A 22535-nucleotide genomic window follows, 5' to 3' on the forward strand; every position below is an offset into this window, starting at 1 on the left:
TAGCCAGGATTTCGTGAAAGGGGGGAGGGGGGAGTCCGTGACATGAAATACTGTGGTCATCACATCAGGGGCTCGATCATTCTAAACTATTTTACTGGAACATATATTGGTTCGTTTAGCCAGGATTTCATACCGGGGGGGGGGGGGAGTAGCCATGAAATTCTGAAGGCCCAGGAGCTCGATCAATCTAAACTACTTTGCTATCAACATATATTGGTTTGTTAGGACAATAAAATGAGGATATGTTGGTAAGTATTTTAATTTTAAGAAAAATATGAAGAAATCTCGAGTAAGATACAGTAATTAAAAAAAAACACACATTGAAAAAGATTTTACAATATTTACGTCCTTCCTCTGTTTCATTATGATCTCAACTATTATAAAAACTACTGTCGGCTCCAAATGGCAGGTTAAACAAGCAGTACAAAATTATTTTTGAAATAACATGTTTGATACTACAAGGATGCGATGATGAAAAATGTCCACGCTGTAACACAACGGCACTATACTTTCGGAAGCTTAAAATCTCCCTGACTAGTAGCAGGAATTCTGAGAATTCCGTAACTTTTCTAGAAATTTCAAATTCCCTGACTCTTCCATGATATCTCGCTTACCTTGCCAGTAATACAAATCTCCTCATAAGAAAGAGTAACCAAAAGCTTCCTGTAGTTTTATTTATTTATTTATTTATTTATTTTTAATTTTTAACGCTGATCCTTCATTTTATTATTTCAGTTTGTTTCATCCTCCCTTATTTTTTTTCATTTCTGGTCTCGAAGGGGGGGGGGGTCCGGACCCCTCGGACCCTCCCTCCCCTTGGCTACGTGCTTGCAGCTACTTGTTCTATGTAATTTATATTCTATTTATAATTTTTGTTGCTAATAATTTCGGAAAATTCTAACTTTGCTGTCTTCGTCAAAGCCACTAAGAAATTTCAGAAATTACAGAAGGTAAAAATACGTAAAAGTAGTGCTCTATTATTATTATTATTATTATTATTATTATTATTATTATTATTATTATTATTATTATTATTATTATTATGTATTCTGCCTTTTGGCAGATCCAGGGATTAATGAGGATTGCTTTCTCTTTTCTCCTTAATTTTCAGTTTGAGCCTGGAAATGTTTTTTCCATGTTTCTCGATTTTTAGCTTCCCCTTTTAACTCTCAATATTTTCTTCTAGTTTTCAAATCATCGATCAATTATGTTCTTCTTCCTATTCCTCGCTTTTCTTCCATCTTTCCTTCTACGGCGGTATGAAGAAGACAATTTCCTCGGAAGTTGTGTCCAATTCAGTTGACCTTTCTACGAAGGATGGTGGCTAGAAGCGTCATCTTCTTTCCTATCCGTTTTAAAACGTCTTCGTTTGTTACACTTTCTGTCCATTTTATCTTCTCCATCTTCCTCTAACACCACATTTCGAAGCTCTCTAAATATTTTTTTTCTAACTTCCGTAATGTCTAAGTTTCTGAACCATAAAGTTCAATGCTCCATATTTAGCACCTGACCAACTGCTTCTTTAGTCCAATATTAAGGCTGCTAGATGAGAGTGGACTTTTCTTGCTGAATACTTCTTTGGCCACGGCAATCCTCGATCTAACCTCTTCGGTGCAGTAAGCGTCTTTCGTCAAAATACTTCCCAAATTTTTGAAATGATCGACCTCTTCAAGTTCTCTTTGTTCTACTCTGACCCGTCAGGTCGCATTTCGACGGGATATTCCCATGACTTTCGATTTTTCAATATTTATTTCCATTCCATATAGTTTCCCAGTGTCAGCTATTTTGTCAATCATCTCCTGTAGCCTTTCTCCGGCTCTAGCTATTATAACCGTATCATCTGCATACCTGATCTTGTGAATGATCTGCCCTCTAATTTGGAAATCTCCAATTCTCATTAATGCTTCCTTCATTAAGCATTCAGTAAATGCTGAATAATTGTGGCGACAAACTACATCCTTGTCTGACTCCTCTCCCAGTCTCTACATTATTGGTTTCTACTTCATTCAAGCGCAACTTGACTTGTTGTCTTACGTACAGGTTGCGAATGAGTCGTCGGTCTCTCCAGTTGACCCCAATTTCTTTAAATATTTGGAGAAGTTTTACCCTCATATATATTTCGTAAATATATATATATATATATATATATATATATTCCTATCGTTACACTATCTTATTCTTGCAGATTCGTTGTTTCTTGTTTCTTCAAATTTTGCTTTACTTTGTTCATGTGATGGTAGATTGTAAATTGCTGAATAACTCACCTGTGACAACTTCAGACAAACACTCAAGAATTCTTACAATCATTCTACTTCCAGGTAACAGTAATTCCTACAAACAACTTGAGTCTTCTAAACTTTCGGCTCTCCGCGGAGCCGTGGCCACGGAGATTAAAACGGAGATTAAAATGGAGAAAGGAACAATAAAAACATCAAGGAAATAAAAGGAACGAGCTTACTAGAGTCAAGTAGTAAGCTAGAGTCAAGTAGTAGAGTCAAGCATAAAAAAACACTTTGTCCAAGCTTCTGATAAATCAAATGGTTGAACAGAACATTGTGATATCGCGAGCTAAATTTGCGTATTCTTTCGTTTTGTAATGCAAGGTTGCCAGCTCATATTGTTCATGTTATTTTATTTTCATGCTAATGCTATTTATACAGGGTGTATCAAAACGGACTTTACAACTTTGAAAACTCATATTGATTTGTTTATTTAGTCTACAGACATAGTTTTGGTGTCATTTTGTAGCAAGTTTTTACCTTATACCTAAAGAGGTTCAATATGGCTTCCATTGGTGATGCAGCATTTATCCCATCGGAAGTCTCACTTCTCTACAACGTCTCCAGACGTACGGGGACGACCTGAAGATCTGTTGTGTCTTACCGAACAGCCAATTTCAATAAAACACTTATGCCATTGATAAATAGTAGATCTACTGGGAGGATTTTTGCCATACTTTGTACGAAAATTACGTTGCGCAGTTGTCGCAGACTGGGATTCTTCAAACCAAAACACATCGCTAGCACGCTCAGGACCAGTAAAGGTAACCATCTTTGTTGCAACTGTCACTAGCGCTTGCGGTGGCTTGTTTCTGAACTAGTGTACTACGTGAGACAAAACTTGATGTATTTTGCTGAAAAGGACACCAAAACCATGTCTGTAAGATAAACGAATCAATCAATATGACTTTTCAGAGTTGTGAAATCGTTTCTGATATACCCTGTATATTTTCTTTATTACTGCCTTCCATTTCTTACTCAATCATCCTTTATCTAAATTCAACTTTAGATTTCTTAAACAAAGAGATTAGTTTTCGAAAACAAGTCTCAATGTTTCATTTTTTGTCCTAATCAAAATTCTTCAGTTATCAATATGGTGTTGTATTTTTTTCAAATGTTTCGACAGTCCCGATACGGGGTGTTCTGCTTTGACGTCCCAGAGAGATTCTTCAACCAGTATTTTGAGGTTAGCGAAAGTAGAACAAATGAAAAGATGTTAATTGTGATTCAGTTAATGGAGTTTTAATAAATAAATAAATAAATAAATAAATAAATAAATAATCATTGATAAGCTTGATGTAACTTATTATAAGATCCGAATATACACAATTCATTATTGATTACTAGCAATTCAATTAAACATTTTACATTAAAAAACAACCACTCAAGATACTCAAGAAGCTAAGCAATAGTACTAATAATAACAATAATGTTACGCTGTCGCCTGATACCCTTAACACGTATTTTGTTACTTCCGTAGAGGAAATCAAGAAAAGCAATGCAGATATTAATGGAAATATGTATTAGTATTTAACTCGACATAGTCCATTTAAAAATTCTTTTGTTATTAAGCACATTTGCCCTGATGACGTCATAAAAGTAGTAAGTGGACTGTAAATGAAAGCTTCTGACAGTAAGAATATTTTTGACATATCGAACAACCTTATAAAAGCTATCATTAATCACATTGTGAAACCCCTTAAACATGCTCCAATAAATGTTTCTCTCAAGATATTTTTCTTAAAGCGCTTAAAATAGAAAAAAATATTTTTATATACAGACGTGTTCGTCTAATTACTGTCCAACATCTCTTATTCCGGTTTTTCTAAAATTATGGAAACTGTTATTACAGATCAGCTATATAAATATGTGACTGACCAAAATATAATTCTGGAAGCTTGATTTGGATTCAGGCCTGGGAAATCCACAACTGATGCAGTAGAATCACTAACGAAATAATATATATATATATATATATATATGAAGTTTTTGAAAATAAGGGTTTTGCTCTAGCTACATTCTGCGATTTAAGTAAAGCATTTAATTGTGTAGATAATAAAATCCTATGTGATAAATTAGCGTATTACGGATTAAATAGCAACAGTTTAAGTTTTGTAAAATCTTATTTAAATGAACATAAACAGATAGTTAGTGTTAACAATATGCATTCAAACATCTTAGAAGTAAAATATGGAGTACCGCAGGGTTCTGTTCTGAGTCATTATTTTTAATAATGATAAATGATTTGCCTCTAAATACTAATACTACATCAATTCTATACGCGGATGACACTACTCTACTTAACATAAATACAAGCTTTGAAGAAGTGTATATAGAAGCTCAAGGTGCATTAAGAGAGGCAGCGACCTGGTTTAAAAGAAATGGTTTTGTGCTAAATGGAAAGATAAAACAAAAAGTAACCTTTAGTTTCAATCACTGCAATGAAAAAAAAAAAAAAAAAAAAAAACTATGATGAAAATGAGGTTAAATTTCTTGGTATATGTATAGACACCCAACTAACCTGGGAACAAAATGTCGAATATGTATGTACAAAGCTTATTTGAGTGCCCTTTCTGTTAAGAAAATTGAAAGATACAGTTCCCTATAAGTATATGAGGAACTCACATTTTGCAAAGCGTAATTGGATATGGGATTTTGCTTTGGGGTAACAGTAGCCAAGCACATGATGTTTTAGGTTTGCAAAAGAAAGCCATCAGGATTATCGTTGGAACACAAGATAAAGAACACTGTAAATCACTATTTATCAGGCTTAAGATAATGACGGTAGTTAATGTATATATTTATCAAGTGCTACTTTACACTAAGCAAAACCTGGCAAATATGACATTCAGGGAAGTACATACATATAATACTAGATGGTGTAAGAAAATTGATATACCCTTTACTAGATTATCGAAGATCAAAAATAGTTATTTAGTTATAGGACCGAAGGTGTTTAATAAACTAACATCCTTCATATAGCAGCTGCCGTTTAAGGTTTATCAGAAAAAGTTATATGATTGGCTAATAGCGAATTAATTTTACTCGATTCAATGTCAAAAAACTGTGTCGTAATTTGCAGTGTCACTTTATTTCAAATATTATCAGGTTGACCATTATACAATTAACCAGCAACTGATTGTCTGTATGTTATGATTACTTTTTTCTTATATCTGTATCTATATGTATATCTCATTTGGATGTTGTCTATTCCTTGTAAAGCTCAATTACAACGAAATATTCTATTCTATTCTATTCTACATATGATTTCTAAAATTAAGAGGCTCAGGAAAGCATAATGGGGTAGTACATTTTCTAAGTTTCGAGTAAACTAGGAAAGAAGGTTTAAAATTGCTATGCAATTTAATGCAATGACACATGACAATCAAGCTCTCCCTGCCATCTGCAGATACATTACCGAAATTAAACTACCTACATACTGTTCTGTAGTTCGATCCCAACCTATTCCATATAATAACTCAATTTTATCGGAAGTGGTGCTTATCGCCTGAGCCTCTCAATTATTCCGGAGAAATTGTTACCATTTTGTCAGTCTATGTACTAAAAGAATATGACTAATGTTACGGTTTTTCGCAAGAAGTTAGTTAACTCAGTTGCTGTAAAGCGCTATTGTACTATTAAGGGATATTTAAATGGTTCACTAAATGAAGAATTGACAACAAAAACTTCTCCTCATTACGTACCAGTTGTGGTATGAATCATTTACTAATTAACATGTAAATGGTTATACTTATATACTTAATATCTCCTATTTTATGGTTTTATATTTTAGTAAGATGCATAAGTGCAATACTGTCTTCTGCTACCTAACACCTTCTACAACCTGATAATATTGTGTAAATATTTTATTGACACCTGTAATGCTTACGTGAGCATTTCTCGTGAATTTGTCAGCTAACGAAAGAGGCAAATAAATGAAATGAACGACAACTAGAGAGATTGTCTTGTTGTTTAGGAGGAATTCGAAACTTTCTACAACATAGGACGGTATGGCTAAATAAAAATCTGCATATAAAATGGGGGAAGCCCCAAATCAGATATATATATCTTTACTTTTACTTTTTATTTTTTAAAAATTTTTATTTATTTAAGTTTTTGTGCCTTACGTATTTTTAAACATTATATAAAAAATTGATAAGAAATTGATCAGGTCGGAAAGCATGACGATTTAACTAACTAAGATTACGTTTCGGAAGTTCAATTATTTCAGAAAATCATTATTTACAGCTAGGAGTCATCTTTATTTATTAATTTACTGTTTGTAATACCTGAAATTTTCTAACTCATCCTTATAAAGTACTCCAGAGAATACGGTAGGGAGAAAGTTGTCGAAATCGTAAACTACACTGTAAGACTGGACAGTAAAATATTACTTTATTTTTAATAATAAATAGTGACTCGTGCGAAAAAAAAATCTTATAGGAATAATGTTAATTTCTGATCTTCAAGAAATGTACATCATTTATACTTTCTTATTATATCTGCAGATTCATTGTTAATATTGCTTTAAGGCAAAGAGCGTCTCTACTATTTGCTTATTCTTTCTGTACTAGGCATGAAGACATACTAATTGGTTACCTTTATGTTGTCTGTCCGTAGGATCTCTCTGTAGCAACCCTCCAGGCATACTTTTCAATAACTGCATCACCTTGTACCCACCATACAGGAAAGCTACGCATAAAAATATTCCCCATCCTAGAAACAGCGTTTGGATTATATACAGCAGCATCTGCAAAGAAAGAACAAAATTAATGTATTTATTAAACATGCATATTTATTTAGGTATGACTCAGGAAGGTTACTCTTGTGACGGTTTTAAAGGTCTTCACTACAGCGAAATTAAACTACCGCTAATTTTAGAGTTTTTCTGTAATATCTTCAAAACAAATAAAAATATTTGAAAAGCAGGAACGCAGTGAACTAGACAATACGAGTTTGCATGTGATACCGTTATCACAACTCATCTATCTGCTTTTGATTTGCAACTGTAGATACATTTAGCATTTTTTTTTTTTTTTTTTTTTTTGCGGGTTCTGTAAATAAGAGCATATCAAAAGCAGATAGGTGAACTGTAGTAAAGGTATCACATGCAAAATCGTATTGTCTAGTTCACTGCGTTTCTGATTTTCGAATATTTTTATTTGTTTTGAAGATATTATAGAAAAATTCTAAAATTAGCGATAGTTTAATTTCGCTGTAGTGATAAATCTTAAATAAGGGTATGAAAACATACTAAACTTAGAATAACATTTATAACCAATTCAAGAACTATTACATGAATGCTAAACAGAAATCAGGAATTTACAAAATAATGTGCAGTTGTCAGCAGTACCGTGTAGATGTGACAAAACAAGCATACGTAAAATATACAAAATCAGATAGGTATCTTAGGAATTGAAAAACAGAACACACGGTTTTACGTTTCTCAAGACATTTAAAAGAGACAAACAAAATATTTTTAATTCAAGAATTTTATTTGAAGCCTAAAATGAAACTCAAATACTGTTTCTTGTTCCTTTTCTTCTTTAATTCATTTGTTCTTTTAAAACAGCCAAGATTTAACGTAGTGAAAAATCGTTAAATAACAAATCTGAGATATGATTTAAAATATACAACGTATATTGAAACAGCAAACATAAATTGACAGTCTTCTTTTGTCAAGCAAAAGAAGACGGATTGGACATTCCATTTCACGGCAAACTACGTCACCACTTGATGAGTGAAAAATATGCAAGTCAAGGTGCTTCTGCAGTGCTCTTTCCCGGTGAATACGTTTCTTTTACATATCTTATACGTTTTACTGTTTTTATTCAGTGTGGATGCTAGAATGAGGGGGAAAGGAGGGGGACAGACCTTGGTGATATTGTCTGGACCCAGAAATGCTGTATTTTAACATAGGTCAAGTAATGTAAGAAAAAATAGCTGCCTTCAAAATGTGTCTCTGCTGCTCCTCCTCAAGAAATTAAAACTGGCGTCACCACTCCTTCTACTCTTTTCTTTATCCTCTGTGGCCAAAGCGTGATTAGAGAGCCATGAACTTAAAAGTGCGAGGATTATTCATAAATTATAATTTGAAGTAAGTAAACTATTTGGTAACACTTGCACCACCAGCCCCTCTGCCTAAAGTGCCCTTGTACAGTCCGCAGCAAAAAATTCTGCAACACGAGCATGTAAGTTTATTGTGAAACTACGGCTAACAGCGCAGTGAATGAACATAACGTCTAAGTGGCACGAATCACGCCAGGACAAACCTCGGCGTCTTCTCCTGCACATTTATTTTGGAGCAAAAGTTTTCGTCATTTTACAATAAACTTACATGCTCATGTTGCAGGTTTTTTGCTGCGGACTATATACCATCTGAACATTTTCGATTTTCAAAAATGTAATTTCGGCGGATGTTACTCCTCATTTCTTTGTTTACATTTCCGGATTTTCGTATTTCAAAGGTTTATATGATATAGACAAATAATGTGATTTATTCACTTTCAGTGTCCAAATAACATTAAGTCACATTTATCTTCACGCATACTCTTTTCCTTTATTTTATGAAGTTTCTTCTTTCCTAAAATGAAAAAAAATAAATACAATTTTCTCTTTTTCAAAACAATCATTGTAGCTTTCGTATGCAGGACATTTTTTGAAAACTCACAGGAAACAAACAACACCAGAAATAATGGCGTCATTACTTCACATATTATCAATTCATTGTGCAAATCACCCTTTGGCATGTTTCTTCTTACACGTTGGCCAATATCGAACTGACTCAATAGGGTTCATATCTCACAAATATCTATAGACGGATAGGACTGATGATGGGTGTCAGTTTGATTACTTGTCTACACACTTGTGTTACAAACGGTTGCGCGACTTCCTGGTACACCCTGTAGACTAATCAAGTAAATGTTTGTGTTCTTCTTTCTAATTCTGACGTGTTCTTCTAGCTTGAAGTATGTAATATGTTTAGAATTCACAGAAATATGGAACTCAATTATTATTTGCTTTCTTTGTGAACTTTTGAAAATAATAATAATAATAATAATAATAATAATAATAATAATAATAATAATAATAATAATAATAATAATAATAAATAGTATTGGATTAAACAATAATTCCTTGACAAATTAATACGAAATATTTTTGGTCTTGAAACAGATACATCGTCAAAAATTCTATAAATAATATTTCGTTGAACTTTAAGTATTTTCTGAATAAAATTTCTTTCAAATAAGTTTACCCCTGTCACTTTATGCCTGTAATCTCCACAATTGATTCCAGTATTCATAACTATATGATAATCTCTATCCATTTTACGGCATATTAGCCTAATAAAATATTTTTGGAGTTATGTTTAGCAGAAGGGGTCCAGAAGCCCATAAAAAAAAATACAAAATTTTCAGGAGAAATGGATGATGCAAGTACTTAGACCTAACATAACGTATCTAAATCTAATCTTATCTAACCTAAACTAACCTGAAATAACCTAAACTAACCTAATATTAGTAGAAATAAGCGAAATTCTATATTGGAAAATTATGCTGGACCCCTACACTAACATAATCTAACACAAACTAACCTAACCTAACCAAAGCTAACCTAACCTAACCCAATCTAAAGACAAATTACCGAAATTGTAACGTTTTTAAGAAAAAAAATTGATGGACCCTTTCTGCTAAACATAGGTCCAATTTTTTTGCCAATATTATACAAATAATATTCCAAATAACTACACCAAACTCTAGTCTTGATCTTGTATAAATATACATATGAGCTGGCATTTTTAAACTACTACTACTACTACTACTACTACTACTACTACTACTACTACTACTACTACTACTAATAATAATAATAATAATAATAATAATAATAATAATAATAATAATAAATCTTTAATATCTTTTGAAGTTATCGTTCTGCCACCCTACGCTACAATTATGCATTAATGACATTTACTATCCGACTTCGATTCTACATTTTGTACTCGACTTGTAGCTGTTTTGCATTTCTCTGATAATTTTTGTGACTGGTCATAGCTCTGAAATGAAGTATTTCAACACGCAGGTTAGTTTTTACTTATGTCTTACCTCGGTGTCAGAAATCACCTTTTAAACCTTATCGGTGTTGTTAAGGAACACACCCTGTATATACAGCGAAGAATAACAATTGTGTCAGAACACTTCACGTGAACAATAAGTTTCTTCGTTCTATTATTGACTTACTTAATTATCTACAACTCGAACTCAAACTTAGAAGAGACACTCCCTCTTCTTATGGAAAATTAGAAGGAAAACAAAAGAGTATTTTAACATTTTCCTAAAGCTTCCTGTCTCTAATAGCATTTGATGTTTTAGCCAACAAGTGTTTCACCCATGACATTTCGCAAGCTCCTATTCTTTGTGTGAAGTAGGCGTGGCGTATATGTGTGTGCGTAGGCGCCATCTGTTTTTCTGTTTCTCTTAAAAGGTGAAATTTGAAACTCCTTTAAATTGGAAACGAAAAAACGACAAAAGTGTAAAAAGGAAAGAAAGAAAGAAAAAAAGAAAACTTTCAACTTGTTTGTGGTTTCAAGTGATGTCATGAGAAACTTATTTTGAAAACAGGTGTGCTTCCTTGCTCTGGGCTTTTGATGCTTCTATTTGCCTTCTTTCGTAAAGAAAAAATACTTCCATAACCTTAAAAACTGAATTTACATAATATCCTGGTTTATTTTCTTTTTCAGTACGTCAGGGCAAAATATCTTAGTACGAACTCTTCATATAATTCATTTTTAATAGAGTATAATTTCATTTTTTTTAAAAAAAAGTAAGGATAATACGAGTACGAGGAGTGGTCAGTAAGCGTCCAGTAAAACGTATATATACGTTTTTCACTTCCTCGTCTGAAGCGAAGCGATGGCTTCCTTCAAATGCGGGAACAGGTGAAAGTAGCTTGGAGCGAGGTCTAGGCTGTAGGGAGGGTGGTCGATGATGTCTTAGTGAAACCGCTTTAAGCGTGGTGGTCTTCTGGGCTTTATGGTTGGCATTTCAAAAGTTGTGTTCTTTATGGGACACCCTATACAAATCCAACTCGTTGTTCGTCAACTAAAATAAATGAATGGACTTTGGAATATTTTTTAACCCATTCATTTAATGTTTTTAAAACATCGATACAAGAACGTGATATGATTAAACGTAATATGGATCCAAGAAAAATTAAAGAAGAAAGTCTCATATAGATATATAATGTAGGCTACGTTCTTTGGATCTAAAATATATGTCTATCACATGTCCATATCTTTCCAAACGGATGTCTACTTGGGTGTGTTTGACTGTTGTAGCTGGACCGAGAAAGATTGGCACAAGAACTTCTGGACATCTCGACATAAATTTAATGTTAAATCATGTACCCTTCTTTGAATAAGTTCAATCTGCCTAGGGTAAAAGATAAGAACTAAAAAAGCTTTACTAAAATACGTTAACTTAATTACAAAACTTCTCCAATAGAATTAATTAATGTCTACGTAGTTCCTTGGCACTTAACAGAGTAAAACACGTACTAACATCTCCAAACGATGTTTCCTGAAATATTTAAGCGAGGCCATTAGTCCAAAGCGGCTGCTATTCCCGTGGTCTTTAAAACACTCTGCTGAATTCTAAACAGCACAGATCACACCAGAGGCAAGTCTGTTCAAGACAGTTTTGGGAAGGAATTGGAGTGACAGAACGGTGCAACAGGCAAAAGTAATACACGTCACGACCAGGAGTTACATGATACATTTCTGCGACAGTAAGTTTCAAGCAGAGTAGGTTATTATTATTATTATTATTATTATTATTATTATTATTATTATTATTATTATTATTATTATTATTATTATTATTATTGGTAGTGGTGATCTCGTGCGCACTAGAAGCGAGCTTCTTTTTAACTTAACATAAGTGAATTCAATCACTTGATCTTGAGAGAGTTAAACCTAAAGCTAAAGTAACAATTCCTAAACCTCGAAGATAACATACCATGTCCCATGTTTTTTTTTATTATTTTATTTTTATTTATTTATTTATTTGTTTTACGAAACTTATTTTGAAGCACGATACTGCAGTTCAATGTCAAATCATCGTTTTATCATTGACTATCATTCTAATGGTTCCCTAGTTGATTAGGGTTCATTGTTCCTTTTGAGCACCGAGGCTAAACGAAGCGTTTACCTACAGTGAAAGTATAATCTGAACCATCAAGTTTCAAGGCTCTCTCCACGAGGAATCAAACCCTGAAGCTCCGTCCACCAAATGCGCACATTTTAACCATACACTAGCTACGAAGGCTTAGTAGTGCTTCCGTGTAGAGTAGAACCTAGATATGCTTTCTTTTAAGATGACGAAATTCACCCTTCATTAACTCCAACTAAAATCAATAAGAGACATTCGCCATGTTTGATCTCATACTTTAAATCCTTTTTAAAGAATGATGTCAGTGAATTCACCCCATTGCTAGCTCGTCATTAATGTCACTCACAAATATTAGGGATAATTTTAAAGTATTAAAGAAAACACAGTGTTTTTTTCTAAAGTAAAGTTACCCTGAAACATTTTGTTAATTTTATGGGGTACAGTCTTAGAGAAAGCACCTACCATGCTTCATAAAAATCGGATAATTAATTTTAGATGTGGTTTTTAAGATAGGATGAATTCACTCCCTTTTGGACCTGGCTGATTTCAACCATAATTAATATGATTCACTGAGAAGTCTTACAAGAAAGTTACAATTTTTCCAGCTAGTATTTATGTGGACATCCTAGCATCTTGTGAGTAAACCTTGAATATTTCCCCTGATTTTTCTGCATTTTTTCAGCTCAAGTACATTATAGTCAGGGGTGCCCACAAGAAGGGGGCTATGACGCAAAGTGCGTCATTGAAATATTTAGGGGGGTAAAAATCTGTATAAATATGTTTGAGGGAGTGTAAAAATTAATCGAAAAGATTTTTTTTCATGGAAGAACACCTACGGGTAGACAATTGGGGGGTGCGTCATGGACATAAGGGGGGGGGCACCATTGTTATAGTCAATTCATTTCAGACACTTCACATGTAAAGATATGTTTGGCTGTTTCTATTCAAAGACAGAAATGTTAAAAAACATCAGATCTGCTGGAAAATATGAATAATTAAAATCAACATGAGTATTCATGAGTACCTTAGGGTACAAGAGGCCTAATCACTGCAAAACTAAAATACAGCTAATTTTATAATTAATTATGTTATATCTTCAAAAAGATAAAAGATAATGGAAATGTGGAACAAGAGCACGCTAGACAATATTATTTTTCATGAGGCACCGTTATCACGAGTCACATGGTAGCTTTCCGTTTTCTGCCATTTATAAACGCGAAAATAAATGCCGAGTTTCTAAATTTCTGGAAATCGAAAGCAGATAAGTGAGTCGTGATACATCATGTAAAATAATATTATCCAGCGACCTCTTGTTCCACTTTTCGATTATCTTTTATCTATTTGAAGATACCACATAATTACTGTAAAATTAGCGGTATTTTAATTTCGCCGTGATGGAGCCTCTTAATGATTTTTCATACACCTCAATATATCTTACATAATATTGTGAAAGCAAACTGGGAAGTCAAGACAAAATTTATGAATCTTATGTCGAAAGTTATGTTTATTCAATGCGTTAACGAGATGGAAGTGTGATGCCAGCATTATAGCGTTTCAAAATTTGGTACTCCTATCTTAAAGGAAACACACTCATGTCACATTAATATTGGACAATATTGAGGAAAAGTCATTTTTAACTTTCAGTTTGTTTTTTTTTTTTTTTTAGTTAGAGGAAATTTTTTTTTCATGCTCCTAATTTCAATCAAAACTCCAGATTCAGAAACAAAATACGTGCTATTTAATGACAGAATCTATTTGTGAACGTAGGAGAATCTATTCCAGGAATAGACTTCTTTAATTCTATTCTTGAGTAATTTAAATCCCATGCAACATGAACCATTAAGAAATTAAGAAGAATCTTCAGCCTATAGGCTGAACACGGAATAATTTTTACATAAGTTACAATTTATAATGTTTAATGAAACTTTCTGATCAACATCGAACAAGATTTACGGAAATTACATTTTATGATGTTCAATGATACTAACTAACTAACTCGATGGCTTATGGAGCCCGGAGGTTCAATGCCACGTTCCCAAAAGCTCTCCACTGACTTCTATCTTTAGCTAACTGGATCCAGTTTCTACTTTGTATTCGTATCTCTGCGAGATCCATCTTAATATTCTTCTCCCATCTGCACTTAGGTCTTCCTAATGGTCGTTTTCCGATTGGTCTTAAAGTGAAGACTTTGAAAGCGTTTCTACTTTCTTCCATCCTAGCTAGATGACATGCCCACCTAAGCCTCCTAGATTTGATGACCCTAATAATGTTTGGTATACCGTATAAATTATGTAGTTCCTCGTTATGAAGTTTCCGCCATTCTCCATTCCCATGATACCTCCTGACCAACATCGAACAATTTTTACGCAAGTTACATTTTATGATGTTCAATGAAACTTCCTTACCAATGTCGAACAATTTTTACGCAAGTTACATTTTATGATGTTCAATGAAACTTCCTTACCAATGTCGAACAATTTTTACGTAAGTTACATTTTATGATGTTTAATGAAACTTCCTGACTAATATCGAACAATTTACTAGCCCCAGTTTAACCAATTATTAGTAATGAATACCGCAAAAAGATTTACGAATATATACTTACCATGAATTTTTGTTGGAATGCAATAAGGACGTCTGCAGCAATAATAAGTGAGAAATGAGCAGTGATAATGAGTGATAGGCAGGACTTTCTTCGGAGTTTCTCTGGACCCAGGTTGAGCTAAAAAATAAAATCAAATATTTGAGTTAGAAACAACTGATACAATAGCGAAAGATACAACACATAATCTGGAACCAACAAAAAATTTTCTTGTTGCGTATTGCCGAAGCTATTGAAATGAAGATGAGCCTTGTCTGAGATCCACACATAACTTACTCTGCAGCATGAAATATAGTTACAAAGCAATAAATTGATTTATGTTGTAAAAAATGGTGGCAACCTCTTCGATTTCATTTTTCAAAACATGGAGTCCATATTGTGAGTACTGTATTTACAACTAATTGCATACTCCGTGCTATTTATCTTATCTTCATGAATGCACTGGTCGAGGTTCAGCATCTTGTTTTATTTTCAATTTCAAAATGGGCCATACTTTTGGACACCCTATAAGTTATATAGGCTATATTCCTAGTGTTTCAAGTCCCTTTCAAGATCCGTACGGACGTATCTATATTGAACTTAATGTAGGAATATACAATTAGGCTAGGGGTACACCTTTTTGGATGATGGTTTGCGGACGACCGCCATCTTGAATTTCATTTTTTTTATTTCAAACGATAGGTGGGTCGACCTTAGGCTAGAATTTGCTCAGGACGTTAAATTTGAAATAAGATTTCATGTGTCTTTATTGGTTAGAAGTTATTCCTCTTTATTTCATGATTATTCCTCTTTTTGCAGGTGTTGAGGAACGGACCGTTAACAACTGAGGAAAGCATCCGCATCGTCAAACTGTGGAGTGGGAGAAGTGCTGGTGCAGTAGCAGCCGATTTCAATCAGCATCATCCACAACATCACTATGTGTCACATGTGGAGCACATTGCGTAACAGGTATGGGTAACCAGGGCAAGAGTGAACACTTTTTGTAAATCAAAGAATTGCTGTGGAATGGTGACAGAGAAAAACGCAATATATTCTCTATGTGGAAGCCTGTTATCTCTAATAACATACACAGTTTAATTGCGGCAAATCAAGCAGAGGATACAGAGGAATAACATAGTTTTGACGAAGGAAAAGAGTAAGTTAGGTAAGGTGGGGTAAGAGTAAACAATGGTTGGGGCAACGTACAGTAGAATCAAAACATAGAAACGTACGCATAAACACCAAAAAATACATTGAATCATAGATATATATGTACTGGTTACGTGGAACTAAGGAAGTTATAAAATACCAAACAGATTAGTGTCAAATGGAACTGTCAACAAATGTTACAATACTGTATATCATACATGTTATAATTACAAAATATGAAAATAGGAGAAATTGGTTCAACATTCATCACGAAGCCACAAAAATGTTACTTGCGGTGCACACAGTGGTCACACACATACACAGACTTCCTTTGATTAAGATTGGAACATTATTCGTGAGACCACAAGCATATGATAAAGAGAATCCTCATTTCACCGTTTGGTGTATCTGAAAACAATTCCCAACTGAATCGGGTGGACGTACACATGAGTGTGGATGACTTTGATGATAATTTCTAACTTCTTTTGTGTTCCCGTGTGACATGACATATGCTCAAGAACTCGGGCTGCGAAATTCTAAACGATAATGCAAACGTTTTTTTAGTAGTCTATAGCCACCAACTTCTGTCTTACCTCTGCAAATGTTTTTTGCTCAATGTTACGTGTTGACTCCTACATTTTCTTAACCCAACTTTAAAACAAACGGGAAGTGTGAACGTTCACACTTGCCCTGTACATTCTTGCCCCGCTTCAGGTATCTTCCAATAATTGCCTGCCATCTCCCACCAGAGCATTTTTTTTTCTTTTGCGTACCACTGGTAAGAAATACGAGCTCATACAGCTTTTCCAGGAAATATTTCCAATCCTGCACCTTCAGCTGAAACTACGTTATAAACTGTGACACTTACCTACGAATCTTTTACTTCTTTCCTTTTGCAACAAACTTTCTACTCTGCTGCTCTTCACACTGCATGCACACGGCTCCCCTCCTTTTCTGTTCTCACATGTGTCATGCCGAACTAATTTTCAACATTCGTTTGTTTACCGACGTTGCCACTTCTTCGTCAATAGCATTTTCACTCTTGCCCCAGCGTTCACTCTTGCCCTGGTTACCCATAAACATCAATTGTCGTTGTCTATAACTTCTCACCAAATAAAGATACATGAAATCTGATTTCAAATTTGACATTCTGAGCAAATTCTAACATAAGGTCATGCATCACATGACCCAACTATCGTTTGAAATAAAAAAAAAATGATGGCGGCATTCAAGATGGCAGTCGTCGGTGAACCATCATCCAAAAGGTGTACCCCTACTCAGTGATTTATCCAGAAGTTTGAACTTAGGAAGGGGGGGTGTTCAAAAAATCTGGGGGTGCAGTTTGCATTATTATTATTATTATTATTATTGTTGTTGTTGTTATTATTATTATTATTATTATTATTATTATTATTATTATTATTATTATTATTATTATTATTATTATTATTATTATTATTACAAATTTTAAAATTTGTCGATGCAACGAACGATTGCATTGGATTTCCTTCCCTTCCTCAGCCAGAGCCAATTAATGTCGACTTTCTCATGCTTGGTGTGATGTCGAGATGAAATCGTTGGCAATCGATTGATCAAACGTTGTTGTGACGATCACAGCCATGTAAAGGTTGATTTCCATTCAATCTTGCGTCCTGTGCTTTGCTTGAAAATTTATCTTTTCACATGCATGTTGTTTTATTCTATTGGCACTTCAAAACAAGAATTCAAAATCTTTTAAAAACCAAAATTGCAAGATTTTTAATGGTGTCTTCCCGTTCTGCCTAAAGGCCCTTCAACACTCTGCAGAAAATATTTTAAATCATCTTATTTTTAGGCAGAACGGAAACTCCCATTCTGCCTAACCTTTCGAGACGAGGAATTCTGTCCAGGGAGGGATTTCTTCCATAGAATTTTTATTTAGTAATTGTAACAGATTCTGTAAGAATAACTATTTCTTTAAGTTTTATCATATATTTTAGATGTTATTCTACTTGTCCTTTTTTGGAAAAATAACTAGATACAGTTCTGTTATTAACAGTGTTATTTACATTTATTTCAGTAAAAATTAATGTGATTTTTTTTTTAGAAAAAAGCTACCTGCAGAGAAATGGAAAATTTGTTGACTCAGTTGCAAGAAAGCCGTTTGACATTGTAGCTGAAATGAAGTTAAAACAAACTTACTGCGGTTTAGTATCAAGTCATTTCACAACAAATTTTATTCAGTTTTCCAGTAGTTCACCTTCAACATGCTGAGGCTTGCAGTCAGGGGTGGCTTTAGAATATTAATTTTGGGTAGGCCCGCTCCCTCGCGTATGGATACATATTCACATTTGATTGATTTATGACAATAGAAAATTACTAATTATTATTTCCATTAATATAATTAGTAGAAAATATATTTACTCTTTACTGTATCTTTTAGTGTTTATATATTTTTTCAAAACTTTTGAGTAGACCCACCTACCCGGCCTACCCTCTAAGACCGCCACTGCTCGCATTCCGTAAAAGGTATCACAGTTCACATCCTCAAGACATGTTTGGACATATATTAAGCAAACAATGCAAAAAGATGCGTAAGACGGCCCTTATCTATCCCCGATTATCTGACCTTTTGGTTTGATTGAAACTAAAAAAAAAAAAAAAAAAAAAAAAACACAAGTATTTCAATATTGGTATTGATATTTTGTATTGCTGCTATTTGCATTGACAATATAAATATGAAAATAGAAGTATATATGATCCTATTGCATATATAGTATAGATTTATGTATATAAGACAAATCAGCTGATAAGGTGATGCCGAAAAAGGAGTTGTGATGTGGAACACTAACATTCTTTCTTAAGAGTCGCTTTATGCATCCTCTTGCATTGTTTACTTAGTATATGGCCAAACATGTCTTGAGGATGTAAACTGTGGCACCTTTTAGGTACTGCGACTCTTAGGATGTTAGAGATGAACGACTGAAAAAGTGAATAAAATCTTGATGTGAAATAATTTGATATTATACCAAATTAAGTTTCTTAATGTTCGATTCAGTTACAATATCAAACAGCTTTCTTGCAACTGAATCAATCAATTTTCCATTTACCCGCAGGTATTTTTTAAAAAATCACATTCATCTTTACCAAACTAGATGTGAATAACACTGCTGATAAAGAACTGTATCCTCATCATTTTTCCGAGAAGAACAAGAAGAATAACATCTAAAATGTATGACGAAACTTTAAGAAATAGTTATTCTTACAGCCTCTGTTAGAATTACCAAATAGATTGTTACGAATGCAGGATAATATTCAAGAGAACAAATCGCAAGGAAAACAGACAAAACGGACTAAATTCAAGCGACAGAATCATAGGCACAGATTAATAAAATAATGATTTTTTTCTTCAACTATTATACATGTAAAATGTTATCTGAAATTCTTCACTTTACGGAAATAATATTTTTTAAAAATGCTGAAAACCCAATAAAAGACGTAAGACTCTTATAGTAAGTATATATTTCACATTTTAATCTTTGCTAAAAAAAAAATCTTGATCAGTATTTCAGAATTAAAATAAATATTTATACATTACTCAAAATAAAAGACTGCTATATGCTACCGCACAAGAACGACTTTTTAAAAGTCAAATAGCATCACAGTTACTTTTCGTAATTAAAATGAATGGTCTTACTGTAATATGCTAAAGGAATTTCAAATATATTAAAGGTATAATAAATAGGAATACCCAGAACTTTTCATATGGGTATGTGTGAAAGTAATTAAAGCTAATCTGCCCTTTTATTATAACATTTTTAAGCATTTTACGAGTTTTCAGCATTTTAAAAGAAGGAAAATGTTATTTCAGTTGAAAAAACACAGGCAACATTTTAACATATATGACAATTGAAAGGAAAAAATAATCATATAGGGTGTACACTGGTATATCCAATATATACTCCTGTGATATTGTCTTTGGATTTTGTCCTCTCAGAATTTTCCTTGCATTTTGGCCGCTTGGATTTAGTTCGTGCGCCTGGATTTAGTTAGAAATGGATGTTACTACAGCCATTTTATACATGAGTTCCGATCTGCATAAATCACGCTAAGAATCAATCTTTTCGGTGCTGCATTTCCCTAAAAATTTCCTCCTTGCATACAATTCCCTGTCTCCAAGTTCCGCCTAAAGATAAGATCATTTAAAATATTTACTACAAAGACCTGGAAGGCTTTAGGCAGAATGAAAATGAATCATTTTAATATTGCACCCCCCGAGTTGGGGGATGTAAGAAATTTATTTCTGGGGGTGTCAGAAAATTTTAGGAGGGTGCTGGGGGTGTAGATAAATCACTGCCCCTAGCCCTATTGTATATTTCCTACATTAAGTTGAACATAAAAACATCCGTGCGGATTTTAAAAGGGGTGGAAAGAACTATTGAAACACCCTGTGTATATAATGTGAGTATTTTGATTCATTCTATTCAGACTCACAATTCACACTTTTTTCCTTACTAATGTTTGTGTATCGTCACTATTTCTATTAGAAGCGGACTGGCCCAGCGTGCTAAATTACAAATGCATGGGCCCACCCCAACCCTAGGCAGAGGAGTGGCCACATTAAACTTCAGACAGCAGACGAGCACATAAACGTGCTAAAGGAGGTCGTCGAAAAAGAGGTTCATTACTAACGTTTTTGTCGAAGACATTTATCAAGAAGTTCTTCTTCAGATTCAAACATTATTAATGAAAGGTGCAAATTAGTGCAAGTACTGAAATTGACCGTACTCAATACATTACTGTTATTGAACATTTAGCATTGTGTGTTGGGTACGTACTACATGGTGGGTGAAATAAGAATGAAACTTCTGTCGATAGAGCTATATGGACTGGAAATTTACGAGTACATATCTATCTATCTATCTATGGTCAATGTAACGGTATGCAGACACAGCTTATATATATATATATATATATATATATATATATATATATATATATATATATATATATATAGTGGCGGATATATATATCCTTGACGCTCCCTATATCCTATATATCCTCCCTATATCCTATATAACTTCTGAAACTCCTTGTCTCCTATATTTTTAATGAATTCTATTGGTATGTTATCTATTCCTGTTGCCTTTCCATTCCTAATCTCGGATATAGCCTTTTCAAACTCATCCCGAAGAATGCTAAATCCTTTATCATCCTCGCCTACTTCATTTTCCACTTCAACATTTAGGCTACACGGTCTATCCCTACTCTCATATAAGTCTTCAACGTATTCTTTCCACCTTCCTATGACCTCATTTCTCTCGCTGACTACCTTCCCATTCTTATTTTCTACTGCCATCATAATACTCCCTTGTTTCCTCCGAAATTCCATAGATTTCACCTCCTTGTACATTTCCTCATATTTCCCAACTCTTTCTAATTCTTCTATGTCCTCGCATTTTCTTTTGTAAAACTCTTCCCTCGCTCTGTCTGTTTCTCTTCGTAATTCATTATTTAACTTTCTGTACATCTTTCTGCCCTCTTCTGTATCAACCTGTTTCCACATCTTCCTCTCCCTCATTTTCTGCAACATCTGCTCTGTAACCCATGGTTTCTTAGCAGTTTTGTGTTCACGGTAACCTACTGCTTCTTCTGCAGCCTGCTGTAAGCAACGTTTAATATGTTCCCACCGTTCGTTACTACCTGCGCCTATCCTTTCCTCGTTTGAACATTTTTCTTTGAATTTTTCAGCGAAAAGATTTCTTATTTCCTCATTTTTCAACTTTTCAGTATTCAACACTTTGTTACCTACTTTTCTTCTGCCTACATTTTTCAGTTGAATATCTACTTCGGCCATTACAAGATTATGATTATAGAAAATATCAGCCCCGGGAGGGGTCTTCGCGTTCTTTAAGCTATTCCGATACCTGTCCTGAATCATAACATAGTCTATCTGATATCTTCCGCCGTCTATTGGTGATTTCCATGTACATCTTCTTCTCTTGTGCTGATTGAACCAAGTGTTTCCAATTACTAGTGAATTCTGTCTACAGAAATTCACCAGTCCCTCTCCCCTTTCATTTCTTTCGCCTAAACCATATTTGCCTACGATACTACCTTCCTGTTTTTCTCCCACAACTGCATTGAAATCTCCCATTAGAATTATGCATGCACCCTTCTTCTCCCTATCTATAATTTCGTCTATTTTCTCATAATTTTCCTCTACTTCTTCATTTGCATGCGAAGTCGTCGGTGGCCCCTGTATATATATATATATATATATATATATATATATATATATATATATATATATATATATATAGGATGCCTCAAAAGTGCCCGGACATAGGGTAACTCTGTTATTATCAGAGTTAC

The 22535-nt window shown here is 33.8% G+C and overlaps 1 protein-coding gene across 2 annotated transcripts in view; it reads right to left on the reverse strand.

The window, feature by feature from the left end:
* The window catches only part of LOC145668982 (uncharacterized), a 351060-nt gene that overhangs the window by 14353 nt on the left and 314172 nt on the right, over positions 1-22535 (reverse strand). For both annotated transcript variants that reach the window (XM_081737290.1, XM_081737289.1), the window contains 2 exons: positions 15057-15173; positions 6879-7029 (listed from right to left, as the gene is read on the reverse strand). In XM_081737290.1, coding sequence (XP_081593416.1) covers positions 6879-7029; positions 15057-15173 — 268 coding nt within the window. The remainder of the gene's footprint in view (positions 1-6878; positions 7030-15056; positions 15174-22535) is intronic.

This window comes from Thermobia domestica, chromosome 13 (genome assembly GCF_964235325.1).
Source record: "Thermobia domestica chromosome 13, izTheDome1.hap1.1, whole genome shotgun sequence".
Taxonomy (NCBI): Eukaryota; Metazoa; Arthropoda; class Insecta; order Zygentoma; family Lepismatidae; genus Thermobia; species Thermobia domestica.